Source organism: Jaculus jaculus, chromosome 8 (genome assembly GCF_020740685.1).
Source record: "Jaculus jaculus isolate mJacJac1 chromosome 8, mJacJac1.mat.Y.cur, whole genome shotgun sequence".
NCBI classification, from domain to species: Eukaryota; Metazoa; Chordata; class Mammalia; order Rodentia; family Dipodidae; genus Jaculus; species Jaculus jaculus.
The window spans coordinates 17,785,092-17,805,178 of record NC_059109.1 but is presented as its reverse complement, the minus strand read 5'-3'; the positions used below and the strand labels follow the sequence as shown (position 1 = coordinate 17,805,178).

The following is a 20,087-nucleotide window of genomic DNA, read 5'->3' as shown; positions in this document are numbered from 1 at the left end:
TCTGCCTCCCGAGAGCTGGGTTTAAAGGTGTGCACCACCATACCTGGCTTTTGTTTGTTCGTTTGTTTTGAGGTAGTAGCTAGACTGGAATTCACTATGGTATGTCCTTGAACTCATGGTGATCCTCCTACCTCTGCCTCCCAAGTGCTGAGATTAAAGGTGTGCGCCACCAACACCCAGCTATCTCCTAGTTCTTAAGCAAATTGCAGTTGGTCTTTTCCTGCGCACTCAGCGTCTCTCCTCCCCACTCAGCTTGCAGGTAGCATTATGAATAGTGATGTGACTCAGTCCTCTCTACACAGCACTTTACGCACACAAGTATGAAGCTTTATACACTGTCCATGACTTTTCTTGTACCCATTCTCCCCTCAGAGTAAGCCAGCTCCCCTGAACAAAGACAGGCAAGGTTGAACCCACACCATCCTCTCTCTCTCCTTTTCCATGGATCTGGCCTGGCAGAGACGAGTTATATCACCATACCCATGGCAGGTGTTCCCGTGATGTGGGTCCCCATGGAATGCTGAGCCCTCTGGGTAAAAGATGGGATACATCAGGAGGAACGTGGGAACAATTTTGAAGACACAAGGGTAACCATCATTTCTTCTCAACTCTCACTGGGAAACAGATATATATGGAGCTCAAAAGTGAGCATTAACTATTCCATTCTGGAAGGGCTCGAAAGCTGGAGAGATGGCTTAGCAGATAAGGACACGGGTTTGATTCCCCAGTACCCACATAAAACCAGATGCCCAAGATGGCGCATGTGTCTGGAGTTTGTTTGCTGTGGCTGGAGGTCCTGGAGTGCCAATCCTCCCTCCCTCTCTGCCTCTTTCCCTCTATGTTTCAAATAAATAAGTAAATAAAAATTAAGAAAGCAAATAAATAAATAAAATATGTTCAAAAAAATTTAGAGAGTAGCATCTTAGACTTTTAACTCTAGAGAATGACACCTCTGCTCTGTGGTCACTGTGGAACCACAGGGCACGTGAGAAAGAGCCCCCAGTTTCCCTCACGTGTGTTCACTTAAGGGTGACACCATCACTATGGGCCCCAAGTGACTTCATGGAAAGAGTCAATGTTGTCACATAGTGACTAACTCCCTGACGCACAACACCAAAGATCCAGTCTCATTCAAACCAGATAAATCCCGTTCCTTTTTCCTCTCTCCCTGTTCTTCCCATTTTTCTTCTGCCTAAAATATGAAAGCAAAATGAAATGGGACGTGAGACAGACGCAGCTGAGCTTCTGTCCCTTCCTCACACATTCCAGAGCTGTGCCCACAGTACTTCCTGAACACCCCACACCTGCTCTGCAAACTTCTTAAAATTTCTAGAAAGGGCTGGAAAGATGGCTTAGTGGTTGAGATGCTTGCCTGCGAACCCTGAGGACCAGAGTTCGACTCCTCAGTACTCATGTAAGCCAGATGCACAAGATGGCACATGCGTTTGGAGTTCATTTGCAATGGCTAGAAGCCCTGGTGCACTCATTCTGTCTCTCTCTCTGCAAATAAATAAGTTAAACATTTTTTAACTGAACATCAGAGCCAGGCGTGGTGGTACACGCCTTTAATCCCAGCACTTGGAAGCCAGAGGCAGTAAGATCGCCGTGAGGTCGAGGCCACCCTGAGACTACATAGTGAATTCCAGGTCAGCCTGAGCTAGAGTGAGACCCTACCTCGAAAAACTAAAAAAAAAAAAACAAAACAAAACTGTACACCAATGGTAGACAGAGAGGGATATGTGGAAATGAATCATGGAAGAGATTTTTGTTGGTGAAAAAGACGGGAGCCGTGGCATAGCTTCCATGAGCCAAGGGTCCACGTGGCCAGCAGGAGCCAGGCATGGCCTGCTTACGGTGGGAGGGGTCAGTGCGGTTTCACAGGACCCTCAGCGCGGGCAATTTCATCCCGCCGCCATCCTCCAGCGTGGAGTGGACAGGAAGCGGGAAGAGATCTTATTATCAGGATAATCTGCTGGCCAGAACTCTGCGACAAGGCATTGTTCTAGAGAACTCAAAGCACCCAGGATGGCTTTTGCTAAACAGAGCCTCTCTTTGTGATAGGATTTTACCTGGCTGTACCTTTAAGAGCAACAAATTGGAAAGAAAAAGACCTTCCTGACAGAAACACCTTAAACATAAACATCCCAATGTAAAAACCGGGGCCAGAGGCTGGACTATTGGAAGAGCTGCTTACACCTGAATGAGACCACTGTTTAAAGCATACTGCTGAATTCTGTTCTCCACACAAGGGTGCGCTTGGATTTTGTTTGATTTGGCACTTCTATTCTTTTTACAAAGTAAGATATTGTTGTAGGACACAGGCATAGTATTTTACAAGGTAACAATAGCCATGAAAAAGTTTAAGGTCAGCCGGGTGGGGTGGCACATGTCTTTAATCCCAGCGCTTGGGAGGCAAAGGTGTGAGGATCACCGTGAAGTCAAGGCTGGCCAAGAATACACAACGAATTTCAGGTCAGCCTGGACTAGTAAAGCCAGGGCAAGACCTTAACAAAACCAAAAAAAAACAAAAAAATAAAGGTTTAAAGTCATAGGATTAAATTGTGTCTACTCCTGGACCAGCCTTTATTTCTAGAACTTGTTGTGTCCTCAAGAATTTTTAAACTACAATGCAAAAAGAGTTTATAAACACACCTCCTTGTAAGCTAATCTGTAATAGCAATCACTAGAGGAGTGGGAGACTTCTTCATGAGCCAGGAGAGGACAGTTTGAAAGGCACACCATCTATTAGGAAGTTCACATCGTTTTCTAATAATGGAAGCTATCTGGAGCAAATATGTAATCTCACTGGCTACTTACAGTCAATATTTAATACAATTTTTTTTTTGAGGTAGGGTCTCACTCTAGCCCAGGCTGACCTGGAATTCACTATGTAGTCTCAGGGTGGCCTCGAACTCACAGTGATCCTCCTACCTCTGCCTCCCAAGTGCTGGGATTAAAGGCATGCGCCACCATGCCCAGCTTTTAATACAATCTTTGATACAAGACCAGATCCTATACTCAAAGAAAAATCAAGTACTCTTTGGAGGGAGGTGGGGGTTCGGGGCGGTGCACAGCTTTGATTCTGGCACTCCAGACACAGAGGTAGGAGGATCATTGTCTGGATTATAGAGTAAGAGTAAGTTCCAGGTCAGCCTAGGTGAGATGCTAAAAAAAAAAAAAAAACTTAGAGGGGGTGCAGGATACTAATAAAGGAGAGGGGAAAGCCAGGCATTGTAGCGCACGCCTTCAATCCCAGCACTCAGGACACAGAGGTAGGAGGGTCAGTGTGAGTTCAAGGTCAGCCTGAACTACAGAGAGAATGCCAGGGTCAGCCTGGGCTAGAGCAATATACCTCCTCAGGAAAAAAAAAAAGAGAGAGAGAATAAAGTGTGTGTGTGTGGGGGGGTGACAAAATCCCAACATACTGAGTAAAAGATTGTCACTTTGGCATATTTCAGTTTCCATCCTAAGGTTGAAAAGAACTGAGATGTTACATAAACTATGTAGCTTGTTTTTTTTTTTGAGGTAGGGCCTCACTCTACCTCAGGCTGAACTGGAATCCACTTCATAGTCTCGAGGTGGTCTCAAACTCAGTGATCCTCCTACCTCTGCCTCAGCTGGGATTAAAGGCGTGCGCCACCACACCCAGTTTTTCTTTTTTCTTTAACCTAATATAAACTTTTTTTTCTGATATGGGTAAAAAAAAAAACAAATTTTTCAATGTCAATTTAATATTCCATTATATGATGAACGGGTTATAACTTACATAGTTATTTCCCTATATGTAGCCCTCTGGCTATTTCCAATGTTCTACTCTACAAAATGCTGAGATTAAAGGTTAAGACCTTAGCTGGACAGAAGAGTCTACATATGTAATTCCAACACTCTGCAGGCTGAGACAGGCAGACCATGAATTCATGGCCAACATGGGCTTGGGTGTGTGTGTGTGTGTGTGTGTGTGTGTGTGTGTGTGTGTGTGTGTAAACTCCAAAGGTCAACAGATATGAATTCTAGTCTCATCTGTTCTGGACAGTCAACTAGCTTGGTTTGGATCAAATATATATCAATATTTCTGTTTATGCTTTTATAATAGAATACCCAAAGTCGAATTTACAGGCAAAATGGCATAAACATTCTGAAGCCTCAATATAAAAGGACAAACCATTCGTTAGAAAGGTGAGTACACACTATCTCTAAGGGGAAAAGAACAACGTGGATGGAATTTCCAAAGCAGGTTTGGAACATCACTTGGGATTTAAAAGGAAGTTACCACCACGACTGGAAAACTGTAGCTTTCAAATCAAACTCAGCTCTGGGACAAATAAATCTGGAAAGCTTTTTCTTGTTCTCATAAGAGGAAAAGCCAGGCATGGTGGCACACACCTTTAATCCCAGCACTCGGGAGGAAGAAGTAGGAGGATCAACATGAGTTTGAGGACATCCTGAAATGACATAGTGAATTCCAGGTCAGCATTGGCTAAAACAAGACCTTGCCTCGAAACACCAGAAAAAAAGATGAATATCCCAGCCTATATAAATACGAGTGTAGGGCCCCACTTTAGAAGATGGGTATTTATCAACTAAAAGCCCTTCCTACTCTCCTGATGAGATCTTAACGTTACAGTGTGCCTCTGTATTCATGTATTTGATTATTTTTTTGTAGTCCTGTGGAATAGAAACAGAAAAATTCCAACAGGCAACAACTGTGAAGTCTAACCCTATCTGTTCTGGACAAATAACTGGCCTCGTTTGGGTCAAATCTCTCTGAATTCAATGTCCTCACTTAATGACAAGATTGACAAGTTCCCTTGGAGGTCTCTGATTCTGCAACATTCTCTGGTCTTAAGGGTTCCAGAGAGAGAAGAGGGCAGAGAGATTATTCTCTCTGAATGCATTCATTCTAATAGAGGTCCCAGATCATTTTCTATAACATGCTTAATCATCAAGACTCCAGGGCTGAGGTGATAGGCTGGAAGGTAAGAGCACTTGCTGAGCATAAGCATGTGGACCAGAGTTCACCCCCTAGTGCCCACGTAAAGAGAACAGTGTGGCCACATACGATTGCAAACCCAGTGCTGGTGAGGGTACAGACAGGAGGATCACTGGGGCTACCTAGTCGTCCAGGCTACACAGCCCCCCGAAAAACAGCATGAACCCCAGGTTCAATGAAAGACCCTTTTTCAAGGAAGTAAAGGAGCTGAGGGATGGTGCAGCAATTAAGGCATTTGCTTGCAAAGCTCACTAGCACCAGTTCAATCCCCCCCCCCGTACCCACAAAGCGGTGCATGCATCTGGTGTTCATCTGCAGTGGCTACAGGCCCTGCCACATCCATACTCTCTCCCCATCTCTGCTAAAAACTAAATAAGTAAATATTAAAGGAAATAAAGTGGCAATAGGAGAACACTTAATAACATCCTCCTCTGGCCTCTACGCACGTATAAGTAAAGTGTGTGCACTGCACACACATGCACACATACCAAATAATCTACACACACAAACAAAAAAATAGAGTATATGAATGATGCATTTCCCATTTCTTTACAAACAGGGACAGGGCAGGGCAGGGTGGTGCATGCCTTTAATCCCAGCACTCAGGAGGCAGAGGTAGGAGGATCGCCAAGAGTTCGAGACCACCCTGAAACTACAAAGTAAATTACAGGTCAGAACTAGGGCAAGACTCTACCTCAAAAAAAAAGAAAAGAAAAGAAAAAAGGGAGAAAAAAAAAGATGGGGCTGGGGCTGTAGAGATGGCTTAGTGATTAAGGCACTTGTCTGTGAAACATAAGGACCCAGGTTCAATTCTCCAGTATCCACATAAGCCAGATGCACAGGATGGTACATGTGTCTGAAGTTGATTTACAGGGGCTGGAAATCAGAAATGTGCCCATTTTCTGCCTCTTCCTCTCTCTCTCTCTCTCTCAAATAAATAAATTAATTAAATATTTCAAAAGAAGAACAAAGCAGGGACAGGGGAGAGGCCGCGAGGTGGAGGAGCAGAGCTCACCGTGCCCGTTGCAGTAGTACACCCACTTCTCCCTGCTCTGGGTGGGAGTCGCCGTTTTCTTCAATCCCGCCTTTTCCACGATGGCGCTGGGATCCTGCCGGGGCCCTTTCTTCAGAGTCCTGGAGCTTTTGCGGATGCTGCACACCACGATGGCCACCAGCGCCAGCAGCAGGAACAGCACGATCATCCAGGGCAGGTGCTCGTTGATGTCGAAATGCTTGTGCGGGCTCTGTCTGGGATGGCCCCTCTTGGGGCTCTTGACAGCTGTGCTGGACTTCTCGCCCCCCGTGGCCTCCATGGGCGGCAGCGGCTTCAGGATGTGTCTGTGGTGGGCGCCTTGCTGATGGGTGACTACCTGGAGGCCGGGGAAGGTCTTGTTTGCGCTTGTGTTGTCCCCCCTGGCTGAGCTGGTGTTGTCAGGGACTGTCCCTTCCTGGGGGCCACTTTGTACCTTTGGTCTAACAGAAGCAGAAGAGTTGGATTCTGTTGAGTTCATGCCTAGAAAAAAAGAGTAAGGAGGGGGGAAGAGCTTTTCCATATCTGGGAATCTGTACATGTTCTGCTCTTTCTGATCATCTCCAAACGAGGCCACTTAGTCAAAGCAGAGATGACTATTGGAGCTTTAAGACTGTACTGCCCGTTGTCATAAAGGCCTTAGCAGCATCTTTATATAGGGAGGTAACAAATCTGAATAGCTACACTCATTTTCTTGCACCTCCAATGATGTTCGATCTTGTCAACTTGGCGGGATTTGGGATCCCAGTGGAAATAAACTTCTGTGTGGGACTTTTCTAGACTAGGTTAACTGAGGTAGGAGGATCCACCCTACAGTGGGCAGAACCATAAAGTCCCTGGGCTCTGGCTTTATAACGAGCAAGGGAAGCCAAGCGTCAGCATTCACCTCTCTTTACTTCCTGTCTGTGGCATGACATAGCCTGTCACCCCCTCCTGCTGCTGGCACGCCTTCCCTGCCATACGGACTGGAGCTCCTGAAACTGTAAGCTCAAAGAAACCCTTCCTCTCTTACATTGCTCCCTGCCAGGTCCTCGCTCACAGCAATGAGAGGAATAACTAACGGACCCCTGTGGGCACCCTTGGGGATCCAATGCTTGAGCGTCAAGCCACTCCTATACGTCAAGCACCAAGTGGACAAGGTGTGCAGTCAACGCTCTTAGTCGTTCTTAATTGTTTTGATGATGCAAAGAACGAGTTCCAGTTAAATTCCTTTGTCCACAGCCCTCCTCTCAGCCTTTAGACTATTTTGCGATGCAATGATGACCAATACTGGGCTGGAGCAGGGCGTGGTGGAGCACACCTTCAATCTCAGCTCTCAGGAGGCAGAGGTAGGAGGATCTCTGAGTTTGAGGCCAGCCTGGGACTACAGAGTGAGTCAGGTGAGCCCAGGTCAGCCTGGGCTAAGGTGAGACCCTATCTCAGACAAAAAAAAAAAAAAGGAAAGGGGTTGAAATTCAATGCCTAGGGCAAGTAAAAGGCTGAGTGGAATAGGTCAGTAAATAACATACAACAGGACTCTCTTGGCAGTTATCATTAGATAAAGCATGACCGGGGAGGGCAGCGTAGTGGACTTCTTCCAGAGAAGTTTCCACAAGTGGTCTTTATTAAGAAATTTTGAGTCCTGGGACAGAACCTGGCTTGTCTCAGCCTCTGGGGAAATCTCCTGTGGTTACCGGAGAGCGCTCAGCACCCGTTTCTTCATTTCAAAACGGTGGGTGTGAGAAAACATTCCATCCTCAGCGAGGATGCCAGACAGCCTCCCAGAGGTCAGTATGTACAACTTAAGCTGGTTATCATCTTAGGGAAATGAGACACAGTGGAAAGGGATTTGAGAATAAAGGCCAGGTGTTAAGTTGTACCTGAGGACCAAATGGCAGACGGGCGAGAGCGCTGGGAAAACAGGTGAGCACCCATTAACTTCACTCAGTGCAAATTTGTTTGCTTTGGACTTTACATTCTTGCCCACCTTGGACCCACTATTCTTTCTTGTAGATAGAATGAATGGTATACTCTCCCGTCTCCTTCTCACCTTGTCTACCCAGGACTGACTCCATGTTAGAAAACCTTTGAATCCTCAAGGACCCTTAAACATCGAAATTACTCACGCACTTGGCAAGTTTGAAACCAAGATCTGAAGAGGTTAAGTGACCTACATAAGGTCACCCTCTGTCCTTATTTCTCTCGGTTCTTATTTTTCCAGTTTGATGTAACCTAGTTTTTACATAGCTTATGTCTCCTAATAGAAACCTTCTGAATTTAAATGTTTCTAATAAGCCCAAAGAAGCCAAACTTAATTAGCCACAAAATGAAGGCTCCTTCTTGGAGGGGTGAGTGACATCTTTTGGTTACATGCCCACTCTTTAATACTTCCCCTGGGCTCGAAGCCTTCCTCACACCAATAATTCTGAGATTACCTTTGGGAACATAAGTGGAGGAAGGGATTGCATGGGATTCCATATGCTCAGGGCGAGAAAAGATGGCCGTGTCAGGGGAAGGCAGGGTCGTGGTGGAGGACAGGCGGGGGCCACAGACGTTGTCTGCCTCCTTGGTCCCAGGCTTGATCACCACCAGGCTCTGACTCAGACAGTCCGTGAATGCTCTGCATTTCATCACGCTAGAAGGCACGTCAGAGAAGGTCCCGCGAGCGCACTGCCTACACCGCACGTCTTCATTCTCCGTCCCTTTCTTCCGAACGCCCCAACCCACCGGACACACCGTGTGGGGGGCGCAGGTACCATTAGACTGGAACATGCCGGGTGGGCAAATGCATTCTCGGTCAGTCAAGGCAGCACAAGGTAGTCGCTCAACCATCGGCCATGGGCATGGCTGACTACAGTCGTGGCATCTCTCGATGCCATTTTCATGCCTGGTGAAGGTCCCCGCAGGGCAACGGCTACAAACGCGCAGGCTAGTGTTGGTACAGTGCTCAGAGACGTAAGTTCCTGCTGGACACTTGTCACAGGTTAGCACCTGGCCAGTCACCCGGTCAACATGGCGGTACGTGCCAGTGAGACTTGGAGCCCGCTGCTCTGGCAGAGCCGTGGTGGTGCTCAGAAATCCAAGCTGAAAGAAATACAAGGGGGAGGGAAGGCAAAAGAAAAAAAAAGAAAAAGAGGCATTAGGCACAGACCAGAAGTGGGGGCCCAAGCAATCCCAATACCACCATCATCACTGCTATTACAGATGGGGCCAGGTGAGCTGGGGAGGTGGTTCAGTGGTTAAGACACTTGTTTGCCAAGCCTGACAGCCTGGGCTTCGTTCCCCAGTGCACACGAAAAACCAGATGCACAAAGTGGTGCATGGGTCTGAGGGTGCACCATGACCTCTTGCCACCACAAACGAACTCCAGATGCATGTGTCACTTTGTGCATCCAGCTTTCACATGGGGACTGGGCATCAAACCCAGGCCAGTGGGCTTTGTGGACAAGTGCCTTTAACCTCTGAGCCACCTCATCTCCCCTTCTCAGTTTTGTTTTTCAATCTTCCTGTTCCCAGTCTTATCCCCTAGATGACTGGGAATCTATAGTCAGGTCAGAATTCCAAGTGTTTCTGGTGTCCAAGCTGAGTTTTAGACATCCTATACTAAGCCACGACCCCTCTGTCTCTAATCTTCTATGAACCTGAGACCCATTTTAGCAACATCTCCTCCCTATTGCTACAGCCATCCCTCCTAATGCAACACTTTCCATGGCCTCAATATTCTTTTCTTTCTGGGATGGAGAGATGGCTTAGCGGTTAAGCGCTTGCCTGTGAAGCCTAAGGATCCTGGTTCAAGGCTCAATTCCCCAGGACCCACATTAGCCAGATGCACAAGGGGGTGCATGCGTCTGGAGTTCATTTGTAATGGCCAGAGGCCCTAGCATGCCCATTCTCTCTCTCTCTCTCTCTCTCTCTCTCTCTCTCTCTCTCTCTCTCTCTCTGCCTCTTTCTCTCTGTCTGTTGCTCTCAAATAAATAAATAAAAATAAATGAAAAAAAAATTTTAAATATTCTTTTCTTGTTTCTTTTCTTTTTTTAATTGAGGTAGGGTCTCACACTAGCCCAGGCAGACCTAGAATTTACTATGTAGTCTCAAGCTGGCCTTGAGCTCACAGGAATCTTCCTAATTCCGCCTTCTGAGTCGTGGGATAAACAGCGTGCACCACCACACCTGACTCAATACTGTTCTTTATGAGCACTTTTATAACAAGAAATGAATATTCATCTAATAATCCCAATAGCTGAGAAGCATAGAGTAAAAAGGTTGAGCCTCTACACATCACTCATCCCCAGAGAGACTGCTTGTTGACTTTGGTGCATAGCTTTGCAGACTTTTTTCCTGAGCATCTGCACAGAACACATACAGATATACTTTGAGCCTGCTGTTTCCTGTTGCTTTTGGTTGTGTTTTACGTATGTCAAGGGGAATGGCCAGACATGCTGGTGTGACTTACTTTCATTCAACTTTTGTTTTCTTTTCTTGTTTTTTTTTTTTGTTTTGTTTTTTTTTTTTGAGGTAGGGTGTCCCTCTACCTTAGGCTACCTGGAATTCACTATGTAATCTCAGTGTGGCTTTGAACTCACAGCAGTCCTCCCTCCTCTGCCTCTTCAGGGCTGGGGTTAAAGGCACGCACCAACACATCCAGCCTCATCCAACTTCTAATACGGCACTGAGATTTGTCTATTTGACAACATGAGAGCTGGACAGATGGCTTAGCAGTTAAGCACTTGCCTGCAAAGCCTAAGAACTCAAGTTCAAATCTCCAGGTCCCACGTAGTCAGACACACAGAGATGCACGCATGCAATGTTGTGCATGCACACGTGTCTGGAGTTCGCCCTGGTGCACTCATTTTCTCTCTCAAGATAATTTTTTTAAAAAAGGAACATGAAAATGACATCATCCTGCGAGATTCTCTTCATCAGAATTGATATAGCTGAATTTAGAGATTGTGCCTCTTGCAACCATGTAGACCGCCCTCTTGTGTATAGGTCAATGTATAGTTTTCTGTCTGTAAATTCCTCCCCCTCACGTCCCTGACCCAGCCAGCTTCGCTTTCCAAATAGCAACACAGCCATACTGCTCTTGGCCTTTTTTTTTCTTTCTTTTTTTTTTTTTTTTTAAAAAGATTTCAGTTACAGACACAGAGAGAAAGACAGATAGAGGGAGAGAGAGAGAATGGGCGCGCCAGGGCTTCCAGCCTCTGCAAACGAACTCTAGACGTGTGCGCCCCCGTGTGCATCTGGCTAACGTGGGACCTGGGGAACCGAGCCTCGAACCGGGGTCCTTAGGCTTCACAGGCAAGCGCTTAACCGCTAAGCCATCTCTCCAGCCCAACTCTTAGCCTTTTTGAGAACTGCTTTCTTCCTGATCAAAAGAAGTCTCAATACAAACCCTAACATGAAACTCACTCCATCTCTCTTCCGTGGCAATACGAATCTACTGCATACCACTCATGGGTGGACCAAATCCAGAGTCAGATGAAAAATTTGGCAATGATTTTGAGAATCAGACATTCTTGTCTAACTTCGGTCTTTTTTGGTCTTTTTGAGGCAGGGTTTCTCACTCTAGCTTAGGCTGACCTGGAATTCCCTATGTAGTCTCAGGGTGGCCTTGAACTCACAGCCATCCTCCTACATCTGCCTCCCAAATGCTTGGGTTAAAGGTGTGCTATCTTTTTTAAAGTCTATTTGCAAGTGGAGAGCAATGTAGGGGAGAGAGACAGACAGATAGAATGGCAGCGCCAAGACTTCTAACCACTGTAAACAACTCCAGATACATGGCGCCTCTCTGTGCATCTGGCTTTACATGGGTACTGGGAAAGCAGACCAAGCCCATTAGGCTTTGCAGTCAAATGCCTTAACTGCTGAGCCATCTCTCCAGACCCCAACTTCTGTCTTAAAGTTAACTGCACCTTGTTTTAGTCACTTATAAACTTTCCAGGTTGGACAAGGTTGTATTCAACTTGATGTGTTGCGGTTATGCCAAATTCCACCTTCTTAGTGAAGCCTTTAACTATTCGACACCTAGATTCCGAGCAGATGAGCCAACAGGTAACCTCGTTTCCTGTTTCTGTTCAATGTACTGATGTGTAATTACATACTGTCTTGTCATGTTGGCTGGTGGCCTAAGTGCATACATACTCATCGTCACTTAAGGAATCTGAGCTGCTCAAAGGCAGGGATAAGCAGACAGATGAGATCCCCTCACTTGCTCAACCACCTAATAATAAAGATGATGGAAATAATAAGCAAAGCATTCTCCAGGCCAGGGCCCACCACAGGAAATCCAACACACCACGTGTTCTAACAAGCAAGCTTACTGGAACCCAGACGTGGGTACGCGGTGCTTAGAGCCGCTTTCAGACTACAGGGGAAGAGCTGGATAGCTGCAACAGAGATCATTCTGCCCGAAAATGCGAATGACTAAGTCATTCTCGCCCTTTACAAAAAAAAAAAAAGTCTTCAACAAGTCTTTCCTAAGTAGTCAAAAGGAATAGCAAAAATAGAGAAACCAGTCAGGTGGGGTGGTACACGCCTTTAATCCCAGAACTCAGGAGGCAGAGGTAAAAGGATTGCCATGCGCTCAAGGCCACCCTGAGACTACATAGCAAATTCCAGATCAGCCTGAGCTAGGGTATGAGTATTTTTCCCTACCGCAGGAAAAAAAAAAAGTGGGGGAGGGGAGGCTGGAGCGATGCTTAGCAGTTCAGGCACTTGTCTGCAACGGCAATGGACCCAGGTTCAATTCCCCAAGACCCACGTGAGCCAGATACACAAGGTGGTGCATGCATTTGCAGTTAGTTGGCTGCAGCTAGAGGCCCTGGTATGTCCATTCTCTCTCAAATAAACAAATAAAAATATTTTTTTAAAAACCAATATAGATGATTGATAGACAGACAGACCGACGAACTGACAGAGGCACCTGGGAGCCCTCAGACCTCCTCCAAGAGCCTAGCAATACAAGTGCTGAGTTCCGTAACCTTCGACACCCACTCGAACGCACACACCCAAGCAGATATTGTCACACCCACCTCTGCCAGCGACATTCAGTGAAATGCAAAATCATTCAGAGAAGAGACTTCCTCTGGAGTGCTGTTCCTACCCTCCCACACTGAGAACAGTCTTTACACCCCCACCTGTCTCTTCTTTCCCTCCAGGACTGAACTTGCAAGGCAGGGAAGCTTGAGCTCTCAACTCCATCCACTTGACCACGCAGCCTTTCCCCCTCCGTGAAGATGAGGGATGGGTCCATGTGACCCACTGAGTCAACCCGAATCCTGAAGGACCCAGTTCATGGTATGCCTGACAAATGCTTGTGGATTAAAGGAGTGAATCTGCACATCATAAATAATTAGAAATGGCAAATTAAAGGGTGGTGATGGAGGAAGTAGCTGGAAATGAGCTCATATATAAAAGTGTGAGAAACCCCAAAGTCCCCATAGTAGAACTATAATGTTGATTCAATATGATCTATTCAATGATCTAGCTAAAGGGGGCTGGAAAAATGGCTCGGCAGTTAAGGGCACTTGCTTGTAAGGTCTGACAGACCAGGTTCAATTCACCAGGACCTGTAAAGCCAGACGCAGAGAGTGGGCCATGCATCTGGAGTTTGCAGTGGCATGACACCCTGGCCCTTTCTCTTTCTTTCCTTTCTCAATATGTATATTGGTATTTAAATAAAATATATTTTTAAAAAGTTATCTAGGGCTGGAGAGATGGCTTAGCAGTTAAGCGCTTGCCTGTGAAGCCTAAGGACCCCGGTTCGAGGCTCGGTTCCCCAGGTCCCACGTTAGCCAGATGCACAAGGGGGCGCACGCGTCTGGAGTTCGTTTGCAGAGGCTGGAAGCCCTGGCGCGCCCATTCTATCTCTCTCCCTCTCTCTGTCCTTCTCTCTGTGTCTGTCGCTCTCAAATAAATAAATAAAAATTAAAAAAAAAAAAAAAGTTATCTAGCTGAGCCATCCTAACTGTACATGAGATAGGGAGAAGCACTCTAAATATTCATTGAGGGCTGGAGAGATGGCTTAGGGTTTAAGGCAGCTGCCTGAAAAGCCTAAGGACCCAGGTTCTATTCCCCAGTACCTACATAAGCCAGATGCACAAGGTGATGCATATGTCTGGAGTTCCTTTGTAGTGGCTAGAGACCCTGACTTATTCTCTTTCTCCCTCTTCCTCTCCCTCTCTCAAATAAATAAATATTATTGAATGATTAAAAGGTAAAAAGCAGAACCAGCTGGGTGTGGTGGCACACACCTTTAATCCCAGCACTCGGGAGGCAGAGGTAGGAGGATAGCCATGACTTCAAGGCCAGCCTGAGAATACAGAGTGAATTCCAGGTCAGCTTGGACTAGTGTGAGACCTTACCTTATTTAAAAAAAAAACAAAGCAGAACCCAGAAAATTTCAAGAGGCAAGGAGACATTCATTGAATGACCTGTAGTAAGGACTTCCAGGGTCTCACTGCTCAGCCTGGTGACCTGCCTCACACCTCACAGATGGGCCTGTCTGAAGACAAACACCCAGATGTGTGAACGGACGTCAGAATGACTATGCCGATTTCTTCAACAATTATTATCTGGTGACCTCATCCTTCAAACAAACAAAAACCAGAAACTACTTGCCACTTAGGATGACAACAGACTTCTGCCTATCAAGTTCTAAGGCTGCACCAATGGGAAATTAGCATACTCAAGGAGGTGATAAACTTTTACTATTCATAACAGACCAGTAGGGAAATTGCCTGGGAGCCTGCTATAGTATTATTTTCAGTGCAATATAAAGCTGTTTTTTTTTTTGTTAATTTTGTTTTTTATTTATTTACTTGAGAGCGACAGACAGAGAAAGAGGCAGGTAGATAGAGAATGGGCACGCCAGGGCCTCTAGCCACTGCAAAGGACGTCCAGACGCGTGCGTCCCTTGTGCATCTGGCTAACGTGGGTCCTGAGGAATCGAGCCTTGAACCAGGGTCCTTAGGCTTGACAGGCAAGCGCTTAACCATTAAGATATCTCTCCAGGCCTAGAGCTGTTTTTTAGATGAGGAAATTCAGTTACTGTGAAGATTCTAAACCATTATTGTCCTGGGATGATGAGTAGAAAACAACCTGACATATACCAAAAGGTAAAAGCCAGACAGAGGGGCTGGAGAGATGGCTTAGCAGTTAAGGCACTAGCCTGAAAAGCTTAAAGACCCAGGTTCAGTTCCCTAGTACCCATGTAAAGCCAGATGCATCAGGTGATACATGCGTCTGGACTTCATCTGCAGTGGCTAGAGGCTCTGGCATACCCATTCTCATTCTCTTTCTCTCCCCCTTGCAAATTAATATATAAATATTTTTTTAAAAATAGCCAGACAGGGCTGGAGAGAAGGCTTAATGGTTGAGGTACTTGTCTGGGTAGTAAAGCCTAAGGACCCAAGTTCAACTCCCCAGTACCCATGTAAAGAAGATGCACAAGGTGGCACATGCATCTGGAGTTCGGAGTTCATTTGCTATGGCTAGACACCTTGGTGTGCCCATTCTCTCTCTTTCATAAAACAAAAAGGTATGTAGTTATTTTTAAAAAGCCAGACAGAACTGAAAGACTCTTACAACTGCTGAATTTTTTTTCTTGAGTGTCATGTTAAATTTAGAGTATCAATATACTGGCTGCTTAGAACCCTCCAGATTTGAAGAGATTGGAGGATACCTAGAAAGGAACAGTTCAAGGATAAAGCGTCCACAAATCCCAGGCACATCATTTCCAGTTATGTTATATAAACTTGATCTGCTCTCAAATTTCCTACTGTCCTCTCTGATTAAAAAAAAAAAAAAAAAGCATCCTGTTGCCAAAGCAGGAAAAGGCACTGTTTTTAGAGCTGTTGACTACCGAGAAGGCCAAGGCTGGATAGAATGTGCTGACTGTAGGACCAGAAGAAGGCAAGCTCAGAGGACAGTGAGAGAGGAAAATAGCAGACAAGGCTTCACCCAGATGCTGTTTTCTCTGGAGCCTGCAATGCAGGAGAACGTGTCTCAGCACTCCAGTCACTGGACTCCAGAACCACATTCCCTCCATCTCAGTGGCTATTTCTACAACCTCCACCTACCTGGAGATGCCAAGAACAGACGGCCCACTTATTTGGTCATGAAGGAATAAATGAATTTTGGCATCATATACAGTAAAATATGGAGTAATGTTACTCCATCCCACTAAAACACACAAACACACACACACGGCCAGTACAGAAACCATAGAAGTATAAGGGAAATGCCTTGTGCCAAGCAGACCTGGCTATGCCAGGTACTAGCTGGGTGTGATACTGTACTGTAATGAAATATAAATATTTGGTCTCTGGTCCTAGTTCCGGGCATACAGCTCCTAAGTCCTTGGAACCACCAAAGTGATATCATTGTCCTTCGTATGTAAGGGGGATTACAAGGGACTAGAAAACCCCAAAATAGCTTGATGGAGAATGGCCAGCAGAAGATCTAAGGTATGATTATAGAAATGCTATTTTCAGTCCCACCACACCCCAACCCCCAACTTCTGAGGGGCTGAAGGTTAAGCTGATCACCAATGGCTAATGATGCCTGCATAATGACACCTCCATAAAACTCCAAAAGGACAAGGTTCAGCAAGTTTACAGCTAGCTGAGCAGTTAAGTTCTAGGCGGGCAGCCCACCCTCGGCAGGCGCGATAGCTCCACACCCCTTCCTACATGCCTGCCCGACACACGGCTTCACCCGTAGCCTTTGCAACATCCTTTATTATAAGAAGTGGGTAGGGCTGAGGAGATGGGTAAAACCCTCGCCCCTCAAGCTGGAGTACCTGAGTTTGAACTGCAGGCCCCTCAGGAAAAGCTGGAAGTGGTGATGGGCTTCAGAAATCCCAGCATGGTGTTGCTGACAGACCCAAAGTTTCCCTGAAGCTCAAGACAAGCCCAGCAAAGAGTAGCAGAATGAGAATCCGAGCAAGAAACCCTGCCTCAAACGAGGTGGACAGGGGAAGACTGACCCCAAAGTTGTCCTCTGACCTCCATGTGCGCACGTGCACTCACCCACGAACACACACACAAACTGATGATAAAAATAATAGTAATAGTCATAAAGAAGCCAGGTATGTGAGCCACACTAGCAAATTAACTGAACCCAAGAGAGGGAGGGGGGGACCATGGCAACTGCCAGTCAATAAGAAGCACAGCTCGGGCTAGAGAGATGGCTTAGCGGTCAAGGCGCTTGGCTGCAAAGCCGAAGGACCCAGGTTTAACTCTCCGGATCCCATGTATGCCAGTCGCACAAAGTTGACGCAACACGAGGTCACACATGCCCTCCAGGTGACACAAGCTTCTGGAGTTAGAGTGCAGTGGCTGAGGCCCTGGTGTGCAAACCCTCTCTCTCTATTAAATATATCTATATCTATATCTATATCTATATCTATATCTATATCTATATATATATATATATATATATATATACATACATATGCATACATACATATACACACACACACACACATATATGTTTGTTTGTTTGTTTGTTTTTAAAGCACAAGTCACAGCCTGGGTCATACTTTTGACATTGGAAGAAGGAGAGGGAGCATCAGTCTTGTGGGACATTTTCCAAGGTAGGGTTTCACTCTTGCTCAGGCTGATCTGAAGTTCAATGTGCAGTACTCTCAGGGTGGCCTCAAACTCACAGCAATCCTCCTGCCTCTGCCTTCCAAGTACTGGGATTAAAAGGAATGCATAACCACACCAGGTGGCATGCTATTTTTTTTTTTAATATTTGATTTATTTAGCCAGGCATGGTTGTACACACCTTTAATCCCAGCACTTGGGAGGCAGAGGTAGGATTGCCATGAGTTCAAGGCCAGCCCGAGACTACACAGTGATTCCAAGTCAGACTGGGCTAGAGTAAGATCTACCTTGAAAAACCTAAACAGAGAGAGAGAGAGAATGGGTGTGCCAGGATTTCCTACCACTGCAAACAAACTCCAGATTCATACTGAGTACTGGGGAAATGGAACCTGGGCTGGCAGGCTTTGTAAGCAAGTATCTGAGGACGCTATTTTGCTGTTCTCTCTCTCACACACACACATACACGCACAGAGAGAGAGAGAAAGAGAGAATTAAGTAGTTATGGCAGAAACCACATGTCCCACAAGGCTAGAAGCACTCCTGATCCTTGGCACCTGGCGTGCAGGTCTGCTCCTTATTCTGCCTTCTCTTTGCAGGGCATCATTGCTATGAACCTGAAGCTGACCGCAGAAGAGCAACCAAAACTGAGAATCATATGTGCCCAGGAGTTCCTCACCCAGTCAATTTACCATAAAAACCCTTTACGGACAGCATATACGAACGTCCTGCTATTACAATACAGTAATACCAGGAGGGAAGAGCCGGGCGCAGTGGCGCACACCTTTAATCCCAGCACTCGGGAGGCCAAGGTAAGAGGATCGCAGTGAGTTCAAGGCCACCCTGAGACTACACAGTGAATTCCAGGTCAGCCTGAGCCAAAGCCAGACCCTACCTTGAAAGAACAAAACCAGAATACAATGAGGTTAGTCTCACCACAAATAATGACAAGAAATGTCAACAAACCCAACACGTGAAAAGATAAATTACAAACTTCAAAGTTGGGGCTGGAGAGAGGGCTCACCGGATAAGGTGTGTGCCTGTAAAGCCTAAGGATCCAGGTTCGATTCCTTACTATGCACATAAAGTCAGATGCACAAGATGGCACACGCATCTGGAATTTGTTTACAGTGGCTGGAGGCCCTGGCATGCCCATTCTCTCTCTCTCTCTCTCTCTCTGCTTCTTTCTCTCTCAAGTGAATAAATTTAAAAAAAAAAAAAGGTAATACTCTCAGACCACGAAAAAAGAAAAGGATAATAACACAAATGTAGGCTTTTACCTTTTATGTTTTATTATAGTAATATTACTAAAATGCAAAAACATGCCCTACACAGCTAATAAAAGCTTATAACCAAAAAGGTGTACAAATTAATGAATGAGGGTAGAGTAACTTCTATTCACTAGCTGAGAGACATGATTAATTAATTAAAGGGTAATCCATGCTGAAGATGTCTCAGCATTAAAGGCACTTGCTTGCAAAGCCTGTTTATCCAGGTTCATTTTCCCAATACCCACACAAAGCCAGATGCACAAAGTTGTACATGTATGGTGCTGGGGAGACGGCATAGTGATTAAGGAGCTTGCCTGAAAAGCCAAAGGACCCAGGTTCAATTCCCCAGGATCCACATAAGGCATCTGGAATTGTAGGCTCTAGTGTGCCCATATTCTCTCCCTCCCTCCCCCTCTCTGCCTCTTTCTCTCAAATAAATTTTCAAAAAAATTAAGTGGGGGGAGAATTAATCAAAATTCAAGATGTTATGAATAAAACATATGGAAACCTACTTTTTTGGATAATGGAGCACCCAGAAGTCATAGACTGTTACTAGAAAAATTTCAGTGCCAGGAATGGGATACCTTCCAGTGAGTTGTTGGCCAGGGAGGTCCCTGATGCCCCCAAAACATTACAGGTCATTATCAAGGCTCTTGGTTTCCCACCAGGAATAGATGGTAAGACCCTATTGCTGAAGACTCCACATACTTGGGCTGCAAGGTCACTGAGAAATCCTGCTGGAGCTGAGCTGATAACCTCCTCCCTGTAGACCAGCTGACAGAAAGCTGGAAAAAGCTATGCTGCATGCAGTCCTATGGGAGAGAAGTCACCAGTGGTGACAAACAACAGTGGATGCTGCAAGCCTTAAGTTTGACCAGCCAGACCAAATGAGCCAACAGGTACAACAGTGGCATGTCTGTTATGGGCTCTCTAATTGGACTGCAGACCCACTCTATGGGAGGGAACATATGCTGCTACTGAAACCGTAGGAGTGTAACGGCTGCTCTTATCTGGCTAAACATATATGTTGTGCTCACCAAGCTTCCCTGTAAGCACTTTTCTGAACGTTCATACCCAAACATTAACACCACTCTCACTTTGGTTAGAGAAGCTTCTCTTTTCCGATGACGGTGACCTCTGGGATGAACCAAAATGCAGCACAGTTCTGGGAAGTGACAGAGGAGTGCTCAGCACTGAGACATCTCGATCAC

The 20,087-nt window shown here is 45.9% G+C and overlaps 1 protein-coding gene across 1 annotated transcript in view; it reads right to left on the bottom strand.

Moving 5' to 3' along the window:
* Window positions 1-20,087, bottom strand: part of Tnfrsf21 (TNF receptor superfamily member 21) — a 74,625-nt gene that overhangs the window by 40,587 nt on the left and 13,951 nt on the right. Inside the window, exons 2-3 of the mRNA XM_045156935.1 lie at window positions 8,435-9,083; window positions 6,006-6,503 (exon numbers count right to left, since the gene is read on the bottom strand). Of these exons, the coding sequence (XP_045012870.1) occupies window positions 6,006-6,503; window positions 8,435-9,083 (1,147 nt within the window). The remainder of the gene's footprint in view (window positions 1-6,005; window positions 6,504-8,434; window positions 9,084-20,087) is intronic.